Source organism: Adiantum capillus-veneris, chromosome 2 (assembly GCF_014529385.1).
Source record: "Adiantum capillus-veneris isolate H3 chromosome 2, ASM1452938v2, whole genome shotgun sequence".
Classification (NCBI taxonomy): domain Eukaryota; kingdom Viridiplantae; phylum Streptophyta; class Polypodiopsida; order Polypodiales; family Pteridaceae; genus Adiantum; species Adiantum capillus-veneris.
In genome coordinates, this window is record NC_140932.1 from 164,893,717 (window position 1) to 164,916,133 (window position 22,417).

General features: G+C 42.8%; 2 protein-coding genes across 2 annotated transcripts in view; one reads left to right on the forward strand and one right to left on the reverse strand.

Annotated features, from left to right (window-relative positions):
- The window catches only part of LOC147463993 (protein RETARDED ROOT GROWTH, mitochondrial-like), a 29,433-nt gene extending 15,834 nt beyond the window's left edge, over positions 1 to 13,599 (forward strand). Inside the window, exons 4-7 of the mRNA XM_086492300.1 lie at positions 10,475 to 10,623; positions 10,704 to 10,855; positions 13,040 to 13,154; positions 13,236 to 13,599. Of these exons, the coding sequence (XP_086348426.1) occupies positions 10,475 to 10,623; positions 10,704 to 10,855; positions 13,040 to 13,154; positions 13,236 to 13,370 (551 nt within the window). The 3' untranslated portion in view covers positions 13,371 to 13,599. The remainder of the gene's footprint in view (positions 1 to 10,474; positions 10,624 to 10,703; positions 10,856 to 13,039; positions 13,155 to 13,235) is intronic.
- Positions 13,600 to 14,530: 931 nt separating this feature from the next.
- LOC147463994 (uncharacterized) lies at positions 14,531 to 16,830 on the reverse strand. The gene has a single exon (XM_086492285.1). The coding sequence runs from the start codon at positions 16,480 to 16,482 to the stop codon at positions 14,749 to 14,751; it is 1,734 nt and encodes a 577-aa protein (XP_086348411.1). The 5' UTR covers positions 16,483 to 16,830; the 3' UTR covers positions 14,531 to 14,748.
- Positions 16,831 to 22,417: the final 5,587 nt, after the last annotated feature.

Here is a 22,417-nt window from a genome sequence, read left to right on the forward strand (position 1 = left end):
TTCTTTCTCTCTATCTCTCAGTCTTAGCACCTTCATTCACAGTGTTTATCCACTTTGTTTGTGACCACTTGCACTCTCTCACTAAAGGAAAAGGCTCTCCCTTCCGTAAGTAAAAGGAACCTTGAGCACAATTCAGAGCACTCATCTTGAGCAAAGTTCAACATTCACATCCGTTGCACCTTACATGCGTTTTCAGCCAGCAGGTCTGCGGTTTTTCCTGGACAGCAGCACCTGCGTTTTTGGGGCTGAATTGCCAGCGTTTTCTGGACAGCAGGTCAGCGTTTTTAGAAGTGGGGGGCAGCGCTGGGCCTTGCCCATTGGATCTTGCTATTCCTACACAGCTCGGCATCTGGTGCCTTGCCGGAAACAATCCTCTTCATCTGCTACAGATTTCAGCCAGATACACCTGCTGTTTTCTCTGTTTCCAGCCCACCCGGGGTTGCTACATTGATTCCCTACCCTCCTCAGACCCTTGCACTGCTCCGGACCCCGCCGAGAGCATACGAGCACGCTAAAAATCGTTGGACAATAGCGTTTTCATCACCTCACAGTTACGCTTTTGGGTGGACAGCAGCCACATGGCTTGTGTTTTCACAGAGGATGAAGTTACCTCTTGCCACAACACCATTCGATGGTGGTCCGTGCGATCTCTCAGTGACTGCTGCAGTACACGGTATCTTCAACATCGGCTTGATCATCTACAGGCGTACGATCCTTGGGAGATCCATTCATCCAAGCCACCATTCGACGGTTGCGTACTCCAGAGGGGGTGGTGACTTGTGGTTTGCTATGGACACACCTATGCACTCATCAAAGGAGTTCACACGAGATATGACCATGCTCATGGCATATGGGATTCCAACATTCCCAGAGAAGACACCACCATCTTTGGTAGATACACTTACCACTTGACCTCGACACGTCAGATCACTTGCTTACACAGGAGCATCTACATGGACTTAGGGAGAGAATCTGTAACAGACTTGGACACTCCAAGTCGAGAATCTACCACGACACCACAAACAATCACTTCAAAACAGTTCACAGTTCACAATTGATTCGACACTGGCCCGGCGGAGTTCTGTGCCTAGAGATATTGGCCCCAAAGACTGGCGCCCCTTTCGGTATTTCTTTTTGTATTAATCTGTGTTCAAAGTATAAGAGTGTAGGCAAGCGCTCACACGCAGACTCTACGTCCAGATGCTCTGAGTTGTGAGGCCCTGCCCACATATTTAAAGATTACAAGGGATGCTAAAAGCAGAGCCCCAAAAGCTGAGAATTGCAAGCTTTTAAAAGTAAAGGATATTCTCTCACAAGGCTTATTGGTAAAATAAAGCAAAAGAGGTCTCTCTCTCCCCCTCTCATTTCTCTTGCGTAGAATAAAGTAACCAAAAGTTGCGTAGCCAAAAGCTATCCAATCTTCGTACGCTGCTTCCACGTCAGCAATTTCCGTATAGCCTGCCCGCGATTTGCGGAAACTATCGCACAGCATGCCACGTCAACACTACAGCGTGTTTTTCAGGTTTTCTGCAGCCAGCCAGCCAGGGAGTATTCTGTTGCTCTACTGCCTATTGTAAGGCCAGCCACGTCACCATTTCTTGCCAGAGGGTGTGTGTATGGGCAGCCATGTCACCAAGTTGTGATATACCCCCCTCTTGAAAGCATTGTAATCGCCCTCGATTATGCCTGCAAAACAGACAGAAGCCATAAGTTGTCTTAGTAGACACTGACTGTTAGTACCGACGCACTAGGAACACACATCTAGCACATGTACTAATTGACAGTCACATCATACGACATCATAGGACATCACAAGACATCACAGGACAAATTACATTCAACATTCATTCGGATCTTATACCATGATTTATCGGCAATGTAGTTAGCAATCGTATCTAGATCCACTCAGGACCTAATAGATGCCCGATTTGACTAACCCCTATTGCAACCATGTCTATTCGAGATCATTCAGACCAAAATGCTGTAGTCATTTCGTCTGTCAGTTCTTGCACTTAAAAACAAGTCAAGAACAAATCAGTTTCATATTTGGGAACTCCATTTCATGAAGTCATACAGCAGAATACTGTCATGTCGTTCTGTTCTTTCGGTGCCTTTTTAGGGCACTTCGCGGAGATATGCCCAGTTTCCCCGCATCCAAAGCACTTCCCTTCTTTGATGTAGTTAGCTAAGCTTGGTTCGTGCATCCTTTTCTTTCTTTTCTGGGTTGCTCTTCTTCTTTCTACTTTCATTGTTCGAAGTCTGTTCGGTCCTTTGCGTCATGATTTCATCTGTGGGGTAGGTCAGATTGCCTGAATGAATTGCAAAACCTTGTTTCGCATTACTCATCAGTTCTTGAATGGAATGTGGCTTTTGCTCTAAGCAGTGATCTCGGATCTCTGTAGGAAGTCAAAAGGTAAACCGCTCAATCTGTTCTTTGAACGAGATCTTCTTAAATGAAGAAGCTGGTAGAAAAGAGCTCTAGAATCTCTCGCAATATGCGTCCAATGCATCCTTCTTGGTCATCCGAAGATGGTTCCAAGGAGTTCCTATGTCGCGCTCGTACTCGTGAGTTAGCCATGAAGAAATAAAAAGCCTTTTCAATTTCAGCCATTTAAGTGGCGCTTTCTTGTTTAATAGAAGGGTGGACCACCAAGTTCGAGCATTTCCCTTGAAGAAAGAGGTAGCTCTCCGAATCTTGGAGTGCTCTGAGTAATGTCCTCCAGAGAAAGTGTAATAGACTTGGACACTCCAAGTCAAGAATCAATCACGACAGCACCAAATAACCACTTCAAAACAATTCACAATAGATTTGCACTTGCCTGACGGAGTTCCGTGCCTAGAGATATTGGCCCCAAAGACTGGCGCCCCTTTCGGTATTTCTTTATGTATTAATTAGTGTTCAAGGTACAAGAGTGGTTCGGGTCTCACTCTCAGACTCTGCGTCCAGATTGTCTGTAGAGTGGGAGCCCAATCCACATGTCTATTTTACAAGGGATGCCAAAAGCAGAGCCCCAAAAGCTTAAAAATAAAGCAAAACTCTTTTCTCTCACAAGCTCTCTCTAGAGCTTCAAAAAAAGTAAACAAAAGATTTTCTCTCTTTCTCATGAAATTGCGTAGAGCAAAATCTACTTTTCCCAGCGCGTGATTTTCAGAAAACTTCCGTATGGTGCCAGGTCATCATGTTGGCGCTTTTTCCGGGGTTTCCTTGCTGCCCTAGGGTTAGGGTTAGGGTTTTTGGCAGATTTTAGGGTTTGTAGGTTTGAGGGTTAGGGTGTCCAGAATTAGGGTTTTCAGCAGCAGTCAAGGTTAGGGTTTCGTGCATGCTCTCGAGCAGACACGTCATCACTTTGTGACAAACGCCCCTCTTGAAAGCATTGTAACCACCCTCGATTACGTGTGCAAAACAGACAGAGGCCATAAACCGTCTTAGCAGACACTGAATGTTAGTACCTACGTACTAGGAACACACATCTAACACATGTACCAATCGACAGTCATAATAGATTTGCACTGGCCCATCGGAGTTCCGTGCCTAGAGATATTGGCCCCAAAGACTGGCGCCCCTTTCGGTATTTCTTTATGTATTAATCAGTGTTCAAGGTACAAGAGTGGTTCGGGTCTCACTCTCAGACTCTGCGTTCAGATGCTCTGCAGAGTGGGAGCCCAATCCACATGTTTATTTTACAAGGGATGCCAAAAGCAGAGCCCCAAAAGCTTAAAAATAAAGCAAAACTCTTTTCTCTCACAAGCTCTCTTTAGAGATTCAAAAAAAGTAAAGCAAAAGATTTTCTCTCTTTCTCATGAAATTGCGTAAAGCAAAGTCTGCTTTTCCAGCGCGTGATTTCCGGAAAACTTATGTACGGTGCCACGTCATCATGTTAGTGCTTTTTTCGGGATTTCTGTGTTGCCCTAGGGTTAGGGTTAGGGTTTTTGTTGTTTTAGGGTTTTTGGCAGATTTTAGGGTTAGGATTTTGAGCAGCAGTCAGGGTTAGGGTTTCCAGCATGCTCTCGGGCAGACACGTCATCACCTTGTGATAGAAAGCTATGTCAAACTGCTGTATGAAGGCCAAAGCTTTCGAAGTATCTCGAAATCCAGAAAACGTGTCAAATTTAATTGGTTGTCCACCTTCTTTAAATTCTCGGACTTTCTTGCTTTTATCTTCCAAAAAGTCATACTGGTTGGCTTTATAAAAATTCTTCTTGCTTGCATAAAATTTATTGTCGTCGGAGTCCGAACTGTCCGAAGACACGAGTCCTCTGTAGAACTATCCGAAACTGGGCGAAATCTAGACTTCTTTGCCTTTCTCTTGCCCTTTCCGAAGCGTTGCTTTTTGCTTCGCTTTTTCCCTTTTCTGTCTTCTTCGCTCGAGTCGGAAGAGCTAGAAGAATTGTCAGAAGAAGAAGAAGAAGAAGAAGAACTAGGTACTCCTTCAAATCACACACGCTTCTTTTGCTTTCTTGCTGAGGCAAAAGTAGAGTGACGACCCAAATAACTTGGGAAGTCAGTGCCTTTCTTCTGCCTTTTGTCGTGCTTTTTGGCTTTGTTTTGCGTGTCAAAAAGCTGGCTAATCCGTGCATCAACCACCTCTTCTAATTCTTGCTCTGTAAACATCCTCGGCGTACGAGGTTGTTTGAGCGCCGGTTTGAGGGTGGCTCCTTGGTTTGCCGCCACTGTGAGTGCACCTCGTCGAAGGAGGTCTGGGTGAATTTTTTTTCAAGTTTAGGGTCCTTCGCAAAATTCATCATCAACTTTGTTGCTTCATCGATCAATCTCCGATGTTCCATCTCTTCAGGCGGAGGGCCGTACTCTTCGCGTGAATCTTCTTCTTGATCTCTTCCCCCATCTCCGGATACAGAGAAAGTCGATTGTCCTTTGCTTGAATCCATAAGTGCCGCGTAAAAAGGTTCGGATTTCCCGGTAGAAGAGAAATCGGCCGCGCTTCGATACCTCTGTAACAGACTTGGACACTCCAAGTCAAGAATCTACCGCGACACGATAGGAATTCACGTCAAAACAGTTCACAATTTGATTCGACACCGGCCTGGCGGAGTTCTGTGCCAAGAGGTATTGGCCCCAAAGACTGGCGTCCCTTTCGGTATTTCTTTTTATATTAAAGTCTGTGCTCAAAGTACCAAGGGAGTGATTGGGTCTTACTCTCAGACTCTGCGTCCAGATGCTCTGAGAAGTGGGAGCCCAAACCACATTTATAAAGAGTTACAAGGGATGCCAAAAACAGAGCCCCAAAAGCTGAAAATCCAAAAGCTCTCAAGCCTTTTAAAAAAAATAAAGCAATTCTTTTCCCCAAAGCTTTTACTAAAATTTGCATAGAGTAAAAAGCTACCAAAATTCAGCGTAGGTTTTTCGTACAGCCTGCCAACGCTTTTTGCGCCGCAAATTGTGGAGACTACCGTACAGTCCAGCCACGTTAGCAGCCTGCGTGAATTTCGGGTTTTATGCCACGTGACATTGCAACCTTTCACGGGCCTGCCATCCGAGGGTGTGTGTGTGTGGGTGCTCTGTTGCCCCTTGTATTGACCTGTTTGGGCATGTAGGTTGTGTGAGAGGCTCATAAAGATGCTAGATTAGATCCCTAACTAATAATGACTCTAACTTGTAGCAGTAGCTTGTCCACATGGCTCAAGTGCAATGCGCATGTGACATGGTAGATGGTAGTTGTGCATGCGCCTCTGTCACAAACTGTTGACATGTCAAGCCACTAAAGAACGGAGCCAACTTGCAGATACTTGCCGAAAGGCCTAAACCCTAAGAAGAAGCAATAGAAGAAGTAGAAGCAGCAGAAGAAGTTTAAACAACTTACAGAACCTCGTCGAATGGGGCAATTTTTAAAGTTGTTCCCACCCGGCTTATGGGACCCCGTCCAATGGGGCCACAAGGGACCTAAAGACGATAAATAAAGCAGGATCACACACACACATACTCAATTCTCGCGTAAATTTTGGATGATGTGGTAGTTGTATGGATGCCCACGTTTTACGTCGATGACGTGGCAGCCGTACAGAATTACGTGAAACAAACTGACAGTTTTTGGACTCCATGTTTTTGGACCAAATGCTTTTTACCTGATGCTTTTCATGTAATTGCTTTTGGGCATAGGGCCTTTGAATAGGACCCATGGGCTCTTACTTTGGCAGTGTACCGACGAGGGATGCAGAACAGAGCCATGTGAGTTGTACTATGGTGAAAGCAATATAAAGAAATACCGAAAGGGACGCCAAGGTTTGGGGCCAATGCTCTCTTGGGGTGGAACTCCGCCACTCCCCGTCTCGTGTGTCGTACATCTCTTTGAGTTCAGTTGTTTTGAAGTGCTAAAAGTTTTTTCAGTCTGCTCTTTTCCATTGACACGTGGTGCCCCCTCCTCCAGTTATAGTGGTATTAGAGCTCCAGTCGTGTGCTTTTCTGAAAGCATACCGGTCCTATCAAGGAGCAGACATAGCAAGATGACACTTCCAAGTTTTTGAGAATTTTTTATCAAAGAATCTTTGTGTCCCTTCCCGGACTTACTAGCCATTCCCACCCTTAGTCCATCGTGCATCGGGCAGGCTACCGTCTTCATCGCTCTGTCTTACAAGGCATAAGCCATAAAGAATCCAAGACCACTTGCAAGGGAAGAAAGAGTTCATCTCGATGAACCCTACGTATTGACGCGAGCGGATATTTCGGGCCATTGCTTTTCTTAGAAGTAGTGCCATGCAGTGGTGGATGTCTATAGCCACCAAGCCACACACTCCAAGGACTTGGCAAGCTTTCAAGAATTTTTTTGCCCAAAGCTACTTTTCTTTTGACATCTTCCTCAGCTTCTGGTAGAGTGGGGTAGCTTGGAATGCTTGCCACGGAAACCCTAGAAGGTTACGACTTGAAATTTTTGGACATCTTGCAACAGGTATCTCTTCTCGAGCTGATAACCTTGGAGGCCCGGTGTTCATTAGACTATCATCACCGCTACAAGAACGCTCTCTGTCCAAGCCAGTTTCGACCATTCAAGAGCTTATGGGCCATGCTGTGGTCGGATACAAATTTTTGGAAGAAACCTAACCCTAAGTGTTGGTGCAGGTCTCAAAATGGAAAGCCAGTCATCTTTTTGACTTCGATCGACGTCAAGAATGCTTTTTTAGTTTGATTTAGCAGTTTTTCAGAATTTTGTTTGAGAACTTGTTTGGTGATGTTGAGGGAAATATGAGGAATGAGGATAATAACAGAGCACCTAGCAAAAAGGACTACAAGTTAGCGAAAAGGACTACAGGTGTGCCAACTCGAACAAAATCTGGAAAATCTTCCCACATGCCTAGAATCTGGAAAAGTTCACAAGGCCGGGCACAATCACAAAGTAGCCCCTCACTCACTAGATTTAGACAGGGAAACCCAACAGACGACTTGCAATTTTACAACGCAAAACGTGGAATACAAATATGAAAGCGACAGTCGTAGAGAGTATTCTCAAGCTTTACCTGTCGCTCCAAGTACGGAAAAGCGACCTCCGTATTTTGAAATTTGACTTCTCGCGATCACTTGCGGTTTCCACGCGGCAAAGATTCCTTGTGCTAGCGTTGGAAGAGTTGAGAGGAGAGAGAACGCTGGTGATGCTTTTATAGGACTCTGGCGCTGGCAGGAATGGCGGGCGGAATTGCCGTAGGAATAGCAAGGCAAGGAAGCGCTGGAATAGCAAGAGGGGGGAGAGAGAGAGAGAGAGAGAGAGAGAGCTTGTACACCCCACGTGACAGGCTATTTTGGCATCCGTTGGGGATCATATTGTACTCAGTAACATACAGCTCTGATTTTTCCAAAAAAGAGAGAGAGAGAGAGAGAGAGAGAGAGAGAGAGAGAGAGAGAGAGAGAGAGAGAGAGAGAGAGAGAGAGAGAGAGAGAGAGAGAGAGAGAGGCTGGCGGCTGTTTTTAGAGAGAGTAGAGAGAAACAATGTGCGCTGTTTTCAGTCGTAAGGGGAAGCGCTGGTTTTTTTAATTTTAAGGGAAAATTACCAAAATACCCCTCTAATTTGTGGAAATTCCCAAAATACCCCTCAAATTTCAAAATTTCCCAAAATACCTTTGTATCTATTTTGGTTGAATTATTTAAGCTTATCATTCCTTTATTCTTTTCTGACAATCAAGATCCATTTTTGAGTGCTTAGCATGTAATTTGTCACAAATTACCTCGCAAAAAAGGGCAATTATATGTAAAAATAATGAAGCAATTCATCTCCAAAGCCTACATAACCTACTCAAATTCTAGTTTTAGTATCTTGTATTGATAGACAATCAGTCTTCTTATGAAAGGTACACTTTTTTTAATCTTTGGAAAAATTTAATCTCACAACCAGGGGTATTTTGGGAATTTTGGAAAATTTGAGGGGTATTTTGGGAAATTATGACAAAATATCGGGGGTATTTTGGGAATTTTGAAATTTGAGGGGTATTTTGGGAATTTCCACAAATTAAAGGGGTATTTTGGTAATTTTCCCTAATTTTAATAAGCCTTGTTCTTTTTTATTAGGGAAAATTACCAAAATACCCCTCTAATTTGTGGAAATTCCCAAAATACCCTTGTATCTATTTTGGTTGGATTCTTCAAGATTTTCTAATCTTTATTCCTTTTTGAGAATTGAGATCCGTTTTTCTGTGTCTTAGCATGTAATTTGTCACAAGTTACCTCCCGCAATTATGTTAAAAAATAATGAAGCAATTCGTCTCCAGAGCCTACATAGCCAACTCAAATTCTAGTTTTAGCATCTTGTATTGATAGACAATCAGTCTTCTTATGGAAAGCTACAAAAAATTTTATCTTTGGAGAAATTTAATCTCAAAGCTAGGGGTAATTTGGGTATTTTGGAAAATTTGAAGGGCATTTTGGGAATTTAGGACAAAATATCGGGGGTAATTTGGGAATTTTTGAAATTTGAGGGGTATTTTGGGAATTACCACAAATTAGAGGGGTATTTTGGTAATTTTCCCTTTTTATTAAGTGGCTGCCCACTTATTAAGTGGGCGGCCAGTCACTTAATAAAAAAATGTGAACATGTCAAAAAAACTCAATAAAAACTCTGTGAGCTTAAAACTGATGCTACACAACACTTCCCTCATGCACATATGCAATGCAGACATAGATTTCCTCTCGCGGGAAAGCATATGCTTTCACGGAAAGCACTTAAAAATATCCCGCTTTTTGGAAAAAGCTTCTCACGTATTTCTTTATCCAGTTCGGATTTTCTCCCAAACCAATGGAATATTCCATATCCGATGCTCTCGTCACCCATCATGTGATGCATCAAAATACCCATTTCTCGATCTCTTCCACTGAACTTACGGAACAACTCCTTGATGCTAAATGTTGTTCGTTCCTGATGGTGTTTATCAGTTCGAGTAGATCTACAGTTCCTAACTTTTACAGTTCAAGTGTACACTTCAAATATCCTAATTTCAGTAAATAGAAATTACTCAGAAAAATAAGAAAATAGTCCATTTAGCAACATGAGGCAGCTGAAAATAAGAACAGACCTAGAAAAAAAAATTTGGCCACTCTAAAATCTGTCTGTTGAGGGGTTAAGACTCAAGGGCAGTCAGCCAAGGCACCGCTGGGGCCCGGCACAAGGCCTGTAGAGTCTATAGACCTACGTGATCTCTCGCTTGGAAATGCTGGAGCACCTGCAGCTCCATCTAGGAGGTGGTAAACTTTAACAAGTTCTACATGTCCGATTGCTTCCATTGTACTAAAAAAGTAAAGAATAAGCTTGCTGTTAACAATGCCATGTCAATTGCAGTAAGGAAGTGCTACTTTGAGATGATTGAGACAGTTTATATGATGGCGTTTTCAAGCAGTTGCTTGGCCTGCTGCCTCCCTTACATTCTCAAATAGACCATTTTTTTAAAGAATTGTCCAAGGAATGTAGCGGATTGTTTAGTTAGCTTGATCATGTCCTGTTTCCTAAATATGAATGTCAAATGAGTTTGGTTATGCTAACAACTTTAAGGCTCTTGTGCTGCACTAAGGCTCTTGTGCTGCACTGGCTGCAATGGCTTGAGCTTTCTCAATTGTTTGAATGCAAGAAGGCAGAAAGTGGAACTTATGTGAAGCATGCAATTGGCTTGAGCTTTATTAATTATTTGATGCAAGAAGGCAGACATTGGAACATATTTTAGAAGAGTTTTGCAGAAGACGCAGAATTCCCTCAGTTCAAATCTACAAAAAATAGGTATGAGACCACAACAGACATTGAGAAACCAAATAAACTTCTTAGGTTTTGACTTACATGACATCTATAACAATCAATTGTTATAGCGGTCTGTATTTGCTTGTGTCTTCTAAGAAAAATCTACTATTTCACTTGCTAGCTTGAGTTGACTCATGAAGGTGCGACCACCTGCAGATTCAAAGTGTTTTTGACTCAGGCTGACAGGCCCTTTAGTATAAAATGTTGTGCACAAGTGTCGAGTTAATTGCGTTTTTGTTCAATTTGGCAGACTTTGATATTATCATCCGACCAACTTTAGAAGGATGGTGTCAGGGTGGTCACGACAAAGTCCTATTAAAGAAATTGAATACAGACAACATCCGTATTGTTTCCAGCATTCTTGGCCAGAGTATCGCTCTTGATCATTTTGGGAGGAAGGTGAGAATATCTCAGAAGATATGCGAATCTTATATGATAACTTCAAAGTTGTTCCTACCTGTTTATGTTCATGTTTGCAGGTTGATGCATTAGTGAATATATTTAGTGATCTCAATCAAAAAATGGAGGAAACTGGGACATTTACCATGAAACGTGCAGCTCTTTTTAAAGTTGTTGCTACTGCAAATACAACTCTCGCTGATGTCATTCTGCGGCTAGGACTTCTTGAAAGGTTGTCACACAATTTTCTTTCAGTTTTGTTGTGGACTGTTCTTATTGCTGGAAAGTAATTGCTCAGTGGCAACCTTTCAATGTAGGATAATGCTCATCAACATGGCTTGCTTTTAATCCAGTTTTTTGGGTGTCAAAGATCATGTAGGCTGGTGTTCTGGCATGTGCTTTAGCCCAGTGACCTACCATCTTTGCTCAGTCAGCCAGTTGTGCATTTGCGCTTTTCGTATGTCTTTTTTGGCCTTTTGAGGGTGTTTACCCTTCATTTTTCTCTACTATTATGAGGGAGCAAATCTGGGGCATGGTCTTATAAGTTCTTTTCCAACAGCCCGGCACCCAAAAGCAGGGGCCTTTGAGCCCCCCAAAGCAAGATGCCTTTGGGTTGCACATGCAATGCTCAAACTTCATGAGAAAATCAGCCGCAGAGAGTGCAAGTAAAAGACACAGAGTGGGTGCTTAAAAAGGGGCTTTTCAGCCACAAAAGCAAGACGTGTGGGTGTTTGCACATGCTTTGTCTCTTGGTGGGTGGTCTTTTGGCTGTTTACAGTTTCCGGGTGCTCACCTTACTTTTGAGGGGGAAGGAGAGGATCCAGTTTTCCCGTTGGCAAATCTTAGTTAGCGACGGGGCACTATGGACAGGTGGCCATCACTCTACATGCTTTTGAGCCACACCCTCTCAAGATCATTTTGCCACGGTGGTTGCAGTTATTATCTAGATGATTTGAAAGGCTAGTAAATGCTTGCATGTTCTTGATGGTCAGCCTTCCACTTCAGCGGATACACTCAGTACTATCTGGCCAGAGAGAGTTCACATTCTTTGTAGCTAGTGGTATACCTACCTCAGTAGCCTCCTCCAAGGTCATCCTCACGCCTTCCTAAGGTGGTGGGCGGGCACCACCACGTTCTTTACAGTGTCACAAGGACGGATTGGCTTGGATTATTCTCCCACCCCCTGGTTCATTCTATATGAGTTCTATCCACCCTTAGCTAGGAGTACTTTTACATACGTTTTTGATCTGTGTGGCTCTTTGAGGATAGAGTGACCCAGCATCTTCAAGGACCCACAGTATGCAGTAATACAGCCCCGTCTTTTTACATGAGAGAGGGGGAGAGAAGTCTTCTCACTGGTAAAGTTTTCACTTGAGTGCAGCCAAGCCAAAGAAGTCGTCCTTTACAACCTGAGCTGATTGTATTAGGATTTAAAATGGCTCTTTTTGTCTTATATTTGTGGCCTTGTACTGTAGGAATTAAGTCTTTGGGCTGTGTTATCCTTGGTATAGATGTCTTTAATGTTGAGCTCTTGTTTAATGTTAAGCTTTTCTCATTTATTTTGCCCATCTCTTTGCACACAGTTTGAGTAACCTCTGCATTGTTTTCACATCTTTTTTTTGTTGATATTTAAACAAATTACATGATTATTGAATTCACTATCCCCCCTACGTGTGTTCTAACTTCTGTGCAAGCGTTTTAGCCCCCTCTTATTAGTTTACTTGACCTTATGAAGGTATCTCTTGTAGAAAGGAGCGCTGACCAGTGATCTCTGAGCTGAAGAGTATAATTGACCCGAAGGCTGCATTCAGTGAAATTTGGGACTAGATGGAGAAAAGAGTGGTCATTAGAGGGAGACAAAAATTTGCCTGCACCAAATTGGACTGTTTTGTGAATTCAGTAGGTAGAAAGTCCAGGAGGGTAGTTGATTGTAGGACCTACTCAAAGCCTGGCAATGACCACATCGGCATTGTAAGTTTCTGTTTTACGTAGTGTCAAGAGCAACGTAGGTACGTATGTTTGTGTCCTTAGCAGGTGCAAATGGACTAAATTTAAGGTGCGCAAGGGCGGTATTTTCTGTGTTGGTTTGTAATATATGGCAGCTGATTGAGATAAACAGATCATGTGGTGAGTTGTTTTTGCCTGATGTGGGAGGAGGAAATGTTGAGGGGGAGGGGGACACTTAGGGAGCAGCAAACAGCGATTTGCTATCGCACCATCATCTAAAAATCGAAGAGAACCGAGTAGCTTGTCAGATGGCTAATTTTGAAGATAATTTGTCGAGCTTGATTGTTACCCAGATCTGCTAAATAGTTATATGCCCATCACAATATTAAAACTTTGAGGTGGAGGTTTTACAAAAGTAAAATCATTTGTTGACTGTGCTTCATCTTTCAAATGTTCTATCTTGAAACAGGTCAGATGCAGCTTGGAAGAATGCTAACTATGCGGTTCTCTGGGAGTTTTTGAGGGAGGAGTATGAGCTAGATACACGGTTTGAGAGTTTCGACTTTAAACTGGAGATTATTCAGGTAATATCAATGCTTGCTGCCTTTTGTTTGTGGCTGGTCGTTACGCTTAAATCGTAACTCCACTTTTTATCATGTTTGCAGCACAATGTACGATTCTTTCTGGAGATTTTACAAAATCGAAAGTCTGACACATTAGAGTGGATCATTATTCTTCTTATTGCGGGGGAAATATGTGTCAGCTTGTATGAAATTTTACATGGAAGTGGTGTTGTATAAGTGGACCTTGCCTGATGGAGTCCCTCAATTCGGCTCACAGATCAGCATATTTAGCATGCCTTTCAACCCCATACAAGCTAAGGCAGAAATCACTGTACATTTTTGTGGAAGGCGCATAAACTTTTGGGAAATGGTGTGGTCAACAAAAGATCTCTACCAGACAATGTACAGCGAACTAGTGAACTGATAACATAGAATCAATCAATCCAATCAGACATTGATTCTGTCATGAAGTGACTGCGTCTACATATATCTGTGGTTTGTGAGTAGCCCTCTGAAAAGTGATGCCAGAAGGGCAGATGGCGGCTGTGCCTGCATGAGATTAAGGATTCGTTCGATGTTAAAATTTTGATTTTTTTGCATAGTAGTTTTTGTGTGAAGCTCGACGTAAAAAAAACTCCGTGTTTGCCGTGGATATCTCACTTTCTGTTCCGGGCCACTAGTTAGGGCTGTCCCTATGCTCGTCTGTCATGTGTGTAAATTTCTACACTCTCAAAGAAAGAACACGCTGCCAGTGATTTTTGATTTGGTTTTAAATTCTCTTCTGTAGCCAACATTTGCATGCAAATCTTTGCAGTGTTTGAATCTTTATTAAAAACAACTGCTGTATTTGCTGCTTCATCTTGAGAGTAGAATGGTGGGCTCAGTAAGAATACTGGCCCGTGTTTGAATTAATACTAGTTTTGCCGGGGCTCAATGGAAAAACTAAGAGGGATTGTGTAAGTGAAGCAGGCAGTGGTAATGCCAAGAAGGATGGTAAACGGTCATCTGTGTAGCGGCTACTCCCGGACCTTCTGAATTGCAGAACCGAGTTTCTGTATCAAAGATTTTGTTGTTGGTTTGGTTGGACACTACTGAAATTAATAGTGAGCTTGCTACCATGGGCGCCAATATGTGGGTGTGTAAAAATGCAACTTGGAATTTTGGCGACATCCAAATTCGGCAGTTTGGAACACTACTCTTAAGTAGCACATAAGAGGCTAGGCACTAAAAGCAGTCAGGCTCACTACTAATCTGCTGCCCTTTTCTTTTCAGCACATTAGAAGAGAGAATCTTTTAATGTGGTAGAGACAATACCAAGAGCCTCAAATATAAGTCTGACGAGTCTTTAATTGAGAGAGAGAGAGACAGAGAGAGGCTTATCACTCGATGACAAGCACTTAAAAATGACTAGTGAGGTGGTAATTTACCAAGAAACGTACAAATGAGGCTTTAAGATTTTCACAGTTGTAGCATTGTATGTATGAACAGCAGGCAAAACATTGATTGCCATTGACAAGATATGGAGCTGTGTGAGTATGTGTACAATTTATATTTCACTTTGGAGCTACTTTGAGGGAGATGGTTTGAATTGAGTAGCACTGAATTTGTAAAATTATTACAGCTTTTGAGCAACGGTTTTGACCGCGTCGGCAAGAGCCACAAGAACTTTAACTAGACTCGCCGTCTCTTTAATCTGCTCTGATTGTGTTGCATCGAGTGGTGGTTGAATATTGGGCAGATATGATGTGTTGCAAGAGGCTTTGTTTTCCTGCAAGTTCTCTTGCATAACTTGCGCCGTGCAGGTTAGCTCCTCTCTGTTGATGCTATCCATTCTATGTGCAGGGTCAGCTGTATTTGTATTTGAGTGCGCAATGGTCAGAGGCACTTGAAGCAGAGGTAAGATTTGACCAAGTTTCTGGCCGCCATGTGGTAAATCTAAGGCACTAGACGGGTGAGGCTTTTGATGACTGAAAAATTGAGGATAGTCTTGGAAAATCGATGCAGACGATGAGGACAAGGGCGGCATTGGCTTCAGCTTTGGAACAGACGGTGAACGTGATCCTGACGACATGCGGCGCTGTTCTTCCTTCTCGTTCTGGATGGCATGCAGAGAAGAGAAGATAGCCTCATCCATTTGAGGCGGGAGGCGTGCCTCTTTGCGCTCTTTATTGGTCATATGCTTGAAGTAGTTGCGGCCCCCGCTACCACCTTCCATGTTATCATCTTTATCTGCATTGCAGTGCTGCTGCTGCCAGTCGCGCACTGCCTTGTAGTCCTTCATCATGTTCTCCCATTTGTCTTGGCACTGGCTCCCACTCCGTTCCATCTCTTTGCTCTCCAAGTACCTTGAAACAAGCTTCCACTTTTCTGCACCTGGCAGCTTAAGCCCTCGTGTCTTGTAGGACATGGATTGCTGTCTCTCGTTACGCTTTGCATCGATGAGGGCCAGCATTTCTGCAATACTCCATGGCGCGCTACGGCTCCTCTTCTTGCCTGCATTAGTGGCACTGCCATTGATGCATGCCATCTCTGTTCCAGTATTAACCCCATGAGTGCTTCCATTGGCAATGCCTGCCCCATTATGGTTGCCATTGATCATGCCTGGGCCATTCTGAATGCCATCGGGGCTAGTGATACCACTATTGTCACTCCCAATCAAGCTTCCGTTCAAAAGGGATGTGGCGCTAGTGCACATCTTTGTTGCACTCTTGTTGCTGCCATTGCTTGCAGTGTCATTATGGCACATGCTGCTTCCGTTACTAAGACCAGGACCGTTTTTGCCACAATTCGCAATATCTGGACACTCTGTGACTGCATTTGCACTGCCGCCATGAATGACCGCAGCATTGCTGCCGCCTTGTGCCAAGATGCCATTGCTATTGATTGCACCGTGGGCACTAATGCTGATGTAACCATTACTGATGCTTCCACTGTTGCTACTAACCCCATTCGCACTTGCACTGAAGATACCCATGGCATTCATGTAACTCATCATGGGCCATCCATGGCTTTTGCATTGCTTAGAGGAGTGCTTAGGGGACAAAGTGGAAAGGGTGCGCTCATCCACTTCAGTTTCGAGACATGAGACATATTTGCTTGAAGGAGGAGTTCCTACTTGAATGCTGTAAGGCCTACACTGCTCCCCATTGAGACTCTCCTCCCGTGTGTATGTGGCTGCTTTTGAACAGAAGTTTTCACCGCCAATCATCAATCCTGAAGTATCAATCTGATGCTTGCTCTCTGAAGTGATGACACTCTCATCTGGAACACTGTGAATTGCGCTTTGTCGAATAACGACACCATCATTCTCTATCGATCTCAATATAGAGGCGGCCTTCTGTTCGTCCATGTTGTGGTCTGCCAATGGTTCATATCAAGCCATTTGGCAGGACTGTTGCAGACCCAGAAAGGGCCCAGAAATGCGTTATAAATGCCTTTAATCGATGCAAGCACATGGTCAGGCTTTGAAGATGGGTAGCTCACCACATTTTGAGCTTTTCAGAGGGGAATGTAATGGGAAGGAGTGAGGAGAGCTTCGTGGCGATGGCGGGGGAGGGGAGGGGAGGGGAGGGGAGGGAAGGGAGCGAGCTCCATGTAAACGGGCAAATGAAGTCGATTCCTGTGAGATTCAATGGGTAGGGAGCAGTTATTGGGTCGTAACCGATGGTTATGATTCTTCGTAGCCCTTGATGCGAGCAACAAGTCCCATTCTGCAGGATTTGAATTTTGAGACGCGGCTCATTCTCATTCTTGAATGGCTGAATTTTATTAAACATTCCCTTTATAACCTATTTTTGGCTAACATTATGATCACTTAACTTCTGGTGGAAATTTCATTCTCTTTTTATCCAACATGCCCTTCATAATCCATTTTAATGACCACTTGACTCTTGTGGAATTCTAGGCTCCCGAGTGGCCCACGATGGAGCTTCGAGCTCCCCCCTTCTTGTGGAATAGTACGGCCGACCGCCTCTCTCTCTTTCTCTCTCCCTCTTTGTGTCCTCTCTCTTTTTCTCTCTCCCTCTTTTGAAACGTAGCCTTCATCTCGTAGCTTGCGTCACGTGTAAAAGGGACTTCCCTCCACCATATCATGTTAAGTAGATGTAGCAAGTATGATTGATCAGTGGCTTTTTATGTGGTGAGTCATATTTAGTCCTACTTGGGAGGTGTCTAGCCTTGTCGCAAAAGGCTTGCCACATGTGGCAGCCAAGTAGGAAATTATTGTTGATGTTATGCCGAAGGTGGCTCCCTATTAAGCGAGTGATGTTTCTCTAACTTCTGAATTGTGGGTGTCTTGGCTCTGCCCAAGCAAGACCTTCTTTGTAATTCTTTTTGGAAGCTAATATATAAACTCACATTTGTGAGTATTGCAAATCTTGTGATTTTTTTTTAATGAAAATTTTGGATTTTTTAGACCATAAATTTCACCCTTTTTGGCATGTTAAAACATGCCTTGGAGAAGGAGGAGAAAAGCGTTCAAATTTATGGACTACAATAATCCACTCAAAAAAAAATAAAAAATAAAAAAATAGTCCTCAGTAAAGGGTGGATTTTTGGGTGCAAATGTGGACCATTGGAAAAAGCTTGCCAATTAATGGCACATGGTAAGTTAATGATAATAAACTTTATTTTAAATTATTTCTGTTGAGCATTGGCGAGAGAGTGTTGACATTTGTGTACCTCTCTTTAAAGAGGGGCATTGGTGTCAAACATTATTTTCTATGTTTTTGCAATGTATTGTAAACTAAGTAGTTGATTGTTGTCACTCTTTTAAAAAAAAAAAGCGTAATCTTTTATTGGGATACCACATGTTTTCAAGTACTAGTGTCACTTTTATTCTTTGTTTCTGGGTGCGTAGTCCTGCTCGTTCTTCTTGTATTTTTTTTTGGTGTATGAGGACCTGTTCTTCTTGTATTTTTTCTGGTGTATGAGGACTGACTCCGAAAACAAAACAAAAAACTTTTATTCTTTCCTCTCACGAAGAAGCCTTTATTATTAAACACTTCTCAATAGCCTTATGTAGTAGGGCATAGTGAATTTTCACCTTGTGTAGTTTGTAAATGGATCTCTTCATTAAAGACCCTAGGGATTTCCTTTTTCATTTTTGCATTTGCCAACCTAGTTGGAAGGTTGAAAGACCTAGGGGCATTGAAATGTTTAAAAAGATTATCAAGCACGTTAGAAAGGAGTTGGCTCTTTATTAACTTGCCACCTATTGTGCTTGGGTTCTTGTCCTCGAAGAACTACAGTTTTTCATGGCTCCCTTCCCCCCCCCCCCCGACGCGACACATGTCGTGAGCTCCTTGATCTGGCCACCTCCGACAGTGTCGCTTGCAGTTGATTGCGAAGAGAGAGAGAGAGAGAGAGAGAGAGAGAGAGAGAGGATTGCATGGAAAAAAGAGAGAGAGAGAGGCAATTGTACTAGTAGTGATAAGGGGGATTCCTATGTGGCTCGTACACCATGCTATGTGGAACTTGGACCAATCATGAAGCATGACTTTTATATGGAGCATGACTTGATTTTCACGTCGAGAAGCACTTTGAAGATTAAGTTTCGCAGTCGTGCATTATGTACAACCCAAAATCATGTGAAATTGAATCTAGGTAGTAAAGTAAATCATGAAGCACAACCTGATTTTCTTCAATTACCAATGATGTTGTGCATTTCTGAGTACTTTCAGTGGTTGTTCATCTTCTTGAAAAAGAACTTTATAGCTTTTAACCTCTTTCACAATTTTGTGAAAATCTCAGCAATATACATTTCCTCGATGCTAGCGAAGGCGACGGTGGAAACATTTGTATATGTACAATGTGCTTCACAAACGGGTGTAATCGATCGTAATATGGCTATTTCGGTATGAGAATCGTGCTTGATTGGATTTCATTTAGGGTGGGGGTTAGCTTAAACCTTAACATTTGGGGTGATGTTCCTCTCTTTCCTTGACATAGACCAAGATTTACTTCCTCACCCTCTTTGGAGGCTTTTTCTTGGATTGGGTTGTTTGGTATAATTTTCAAGCTACTCTTTTTCGATCATTTATTTAGGCACGTCCTTTGGGTTGTATAATACAATAAATGAGGAGCCCTCTTGAGATAGTGCTTTGCTATTACATTTTGAAAAATGTTTGTTGCATCTTGAAAATTTTCTATCTTGGCCTTGCATTGTTGTATGTTTCTTATTTTTATTCAAGGGATTTTTGTCTACGTGACTTGATTTTGGAAAGAAGGTCGATTGGGATGATCTCTACACCATTGTTGAGCATTGTGAGGTGGTTGGTATTCAAGGGGCCTTCACTTGGTGGTACTTACAATTGCAGTTTGGGAAAAAAAAAACACATCAATTTCTTAAGAAATAGCATTCACTTTATTACCTCATAGCATGTAAATATAGGGACTTTTTAAATACCCTTTAAGCACATGCTATACGCATGACTTTTTGTAGGTGAACCCCCCAAGCCTCACCAAGGGCATTGCCCAATCACTAGAATTTTCTAAATTTGCAAGATTTTTGAACTATTTTCTTGTAAATTTTTACCCAGTTTTCTTCCCTTTACCTTGGTTTGCAACCGGTTAATCTTGCTGGTTGCAAGGCTAAGCTGAGACAAACCTTTCCCAAACGCTACCTTCCTTTCAGTAGAATGTGCATGTGCATTCTCCTTTGAGCTTGCACTAACACATTCTCCTCCTCCGCCATCTGTGCATTCTTGTCCTCCTATGATGTGCACTGCACATTCTCTTCCTCATGAGAGAGAGAGAGAGAGAGAGAGAGAGAGAGAGAGAGATGGACGAGTGGCATTTTTTTGGCTCCCTAGCCATTAAGGAGAAGCTAGAGCTTCACTAGTGAAGCACGCCATGTGAGCCTTCATAAATTTCACAAAAATCAAAGCTATAAAATAGGAGGTATATTGCATTCCACCTGGCCATGTTTCCACCCCATGGGATGCACAAGGGGCTATCGTATGGTAACCCATGCTCGTGTTAGGGGGGCGGGGGGATTATGCTAGGGAGGAAAGGTGCATTGAATGGTCCCGTAAATAGGCATCAAAAAGGGGGTTTGATGAATGCAGGTGATGTTTCCTTATTATTACCAATGAAACCCTAGGGCTTCTACCCTTCCAAACTTTTATTAAGCATCCTCTCTCACCCTCAGGACTAAATGACACGGAGCATTTAAGAGGGGGGAGGGGGGGGGGGGGGGGGGGGGGGGGGGGGGTGGGTTGGTTGAGGGGACCAATGGACGAGAAGTCCGAGCGGCCATCGAGGCGATGTCCGCCGTAGATCTCTTATTAAAACTAAACCCGACCAAGAACTAAACCCGGACACGGGGCCTATCCGGGCTTAGTTCTAGGCGAATCCAGGTTTAATGTTTATAACACCATGTAAAATAGCATTGCTTTCACATGCACGCGGATGGGTGTCGTGGTTAGCTCAAGCCTCAAAAGGCATTGGGCCCGAGGTCGTGGGTTCCAATCCCGCCTCCTCACCTGCGCCGCAATTTTTTGGGGGGGCCCACACTCGGGATGCCCGCCACCCTCCTCCACCGTCGATCCCCTTACCCACCCCCAAGTGCGCAACTGTGTTTACTTAGTGTCGTGGCTCTCCCACCTCCAATTCACTTTCCCTTAAACACTAAATCGTACACTCCTTTTTGAAAGGACAATCTTTGGCTACATTAATGTTTTAAGAAGCTTTAAGGACATTGCTCAAGGAAAACGGTGTAAATCAAGATATTTGGAGCTTAAATACTATATTAAAGAAACTTCAAAGTCTACCCGTCATTCCACTTCAACCTCTTTCATGCTCAAGGTCTCATTCCCATTTTGGCAGGGCAACATTTGGCTCAAGGTTCGATTCCCATTTTGGGAGGGCAACATTGAACTATATTTTGGCAGAGTGTTGGACAACTCTCCACTCTCAATTTGAAGATTCAAAGATGCTTTTGATTTCTCATCATGAGCAATGATCTGCTATGCAATTGTGATCCATTGCATGAATCTAGAGAGTGCCCAAAACAAGATGGCATTAATGATCTAAATTTTGGCCATACCGAGTTTGCATCCTGATGTGCCCACTATGCCATGACATAGTGACCAAACTACAGGATGTACAAGTGTCAAATACATTGCCTCATGGCCTGCACAACCTTATCCATGATTGATGCTCCATCAAAAAATCTATATAGCTTGAAGGAATCATGCTCATGTGCCGTTCAAGGTGCACAAGGTGTACTCATTGGATATGGATAGCTTGTTCATGCCTAGTGGTGCCGTACCTCCACTTTCCATCCACACCTTCTTCCACTTGCTTGTCTTCAATGCTTGGTTTATAATTTGTAGGAGTCATATTCAAATTCAACTTTTATACTGCAACACGCGTGGAGATGAAATCATGTGTGCTTCCATCATCATGCAATAAATTAAGAATTAAATACAAATATGCCTCGACAAATTAAACGAATTCCATTATGCAAAAAGTGTCTATAGTCCAAAAATTGCAAAAACCATCTCTCTCTCTCTCTCTAACACACACACACACACACACAAACATACATATATACATACATACACACACATGTGTATGTATACACACACACACACACACACATATACACACACACTCACACACATACACACACTCACACACATATACATATATACAGACATACGTTATCAACAACACGTCTTGTATGCTCAGCTCATGGTGCATGGTTTATGGACACCTTCATCTTGCTTGTCATGTGGAGCACCCAAGGAATGGAGAAGATTCATTACCATGCAAGGGGAGTTTATTTTAAGAACACAAGACATGGGGGTGGTTAGACTCCCACAAACTAGCACCGAGAAAAAATTGATCAGTTCTTTCATTTTTCCTTTGGAAGGAATCTTTTAACGGAGAGGTCCAAATTGGCCCAACTTGCCAAGTGTAAAGACAAATTTAGGAATTTTGAGAATTATTCAAGTCCCATTTCTTATAACGCTATTAAAAAACTTAGTATTTTTATGTAGTTTGAGCTAGCATCTATTTGCGGTTACGCGCTATGTCCCATATATCCCTTAACACATATGTATAGGGACATATGTATTTAAATACATAGTTATATGCATTGACTACAGTGACATGAAAAGCACGAGGAAAGCATGGCACTAAACTTAATTTGCATTATACAACATTATTCATGTGAAAAAAGTGCTTTGAATCAGTAGCTCAAATTTGAGACATTAACGTTAAAGAATTGGCTATATCAACATTGAAAAGAATCTAAAATAATCAAAAACAAATTTTAC

What these genes read in the sequence shown, in the direction of transcription:
- LOC147463994 (XM_086492285.1), bottom strand. Translation starts at nt 16,482, where the DNA reads ATGGACGAACAGAAGGCCGCCTCTATATTGAGATCGATAGAGAATGAT.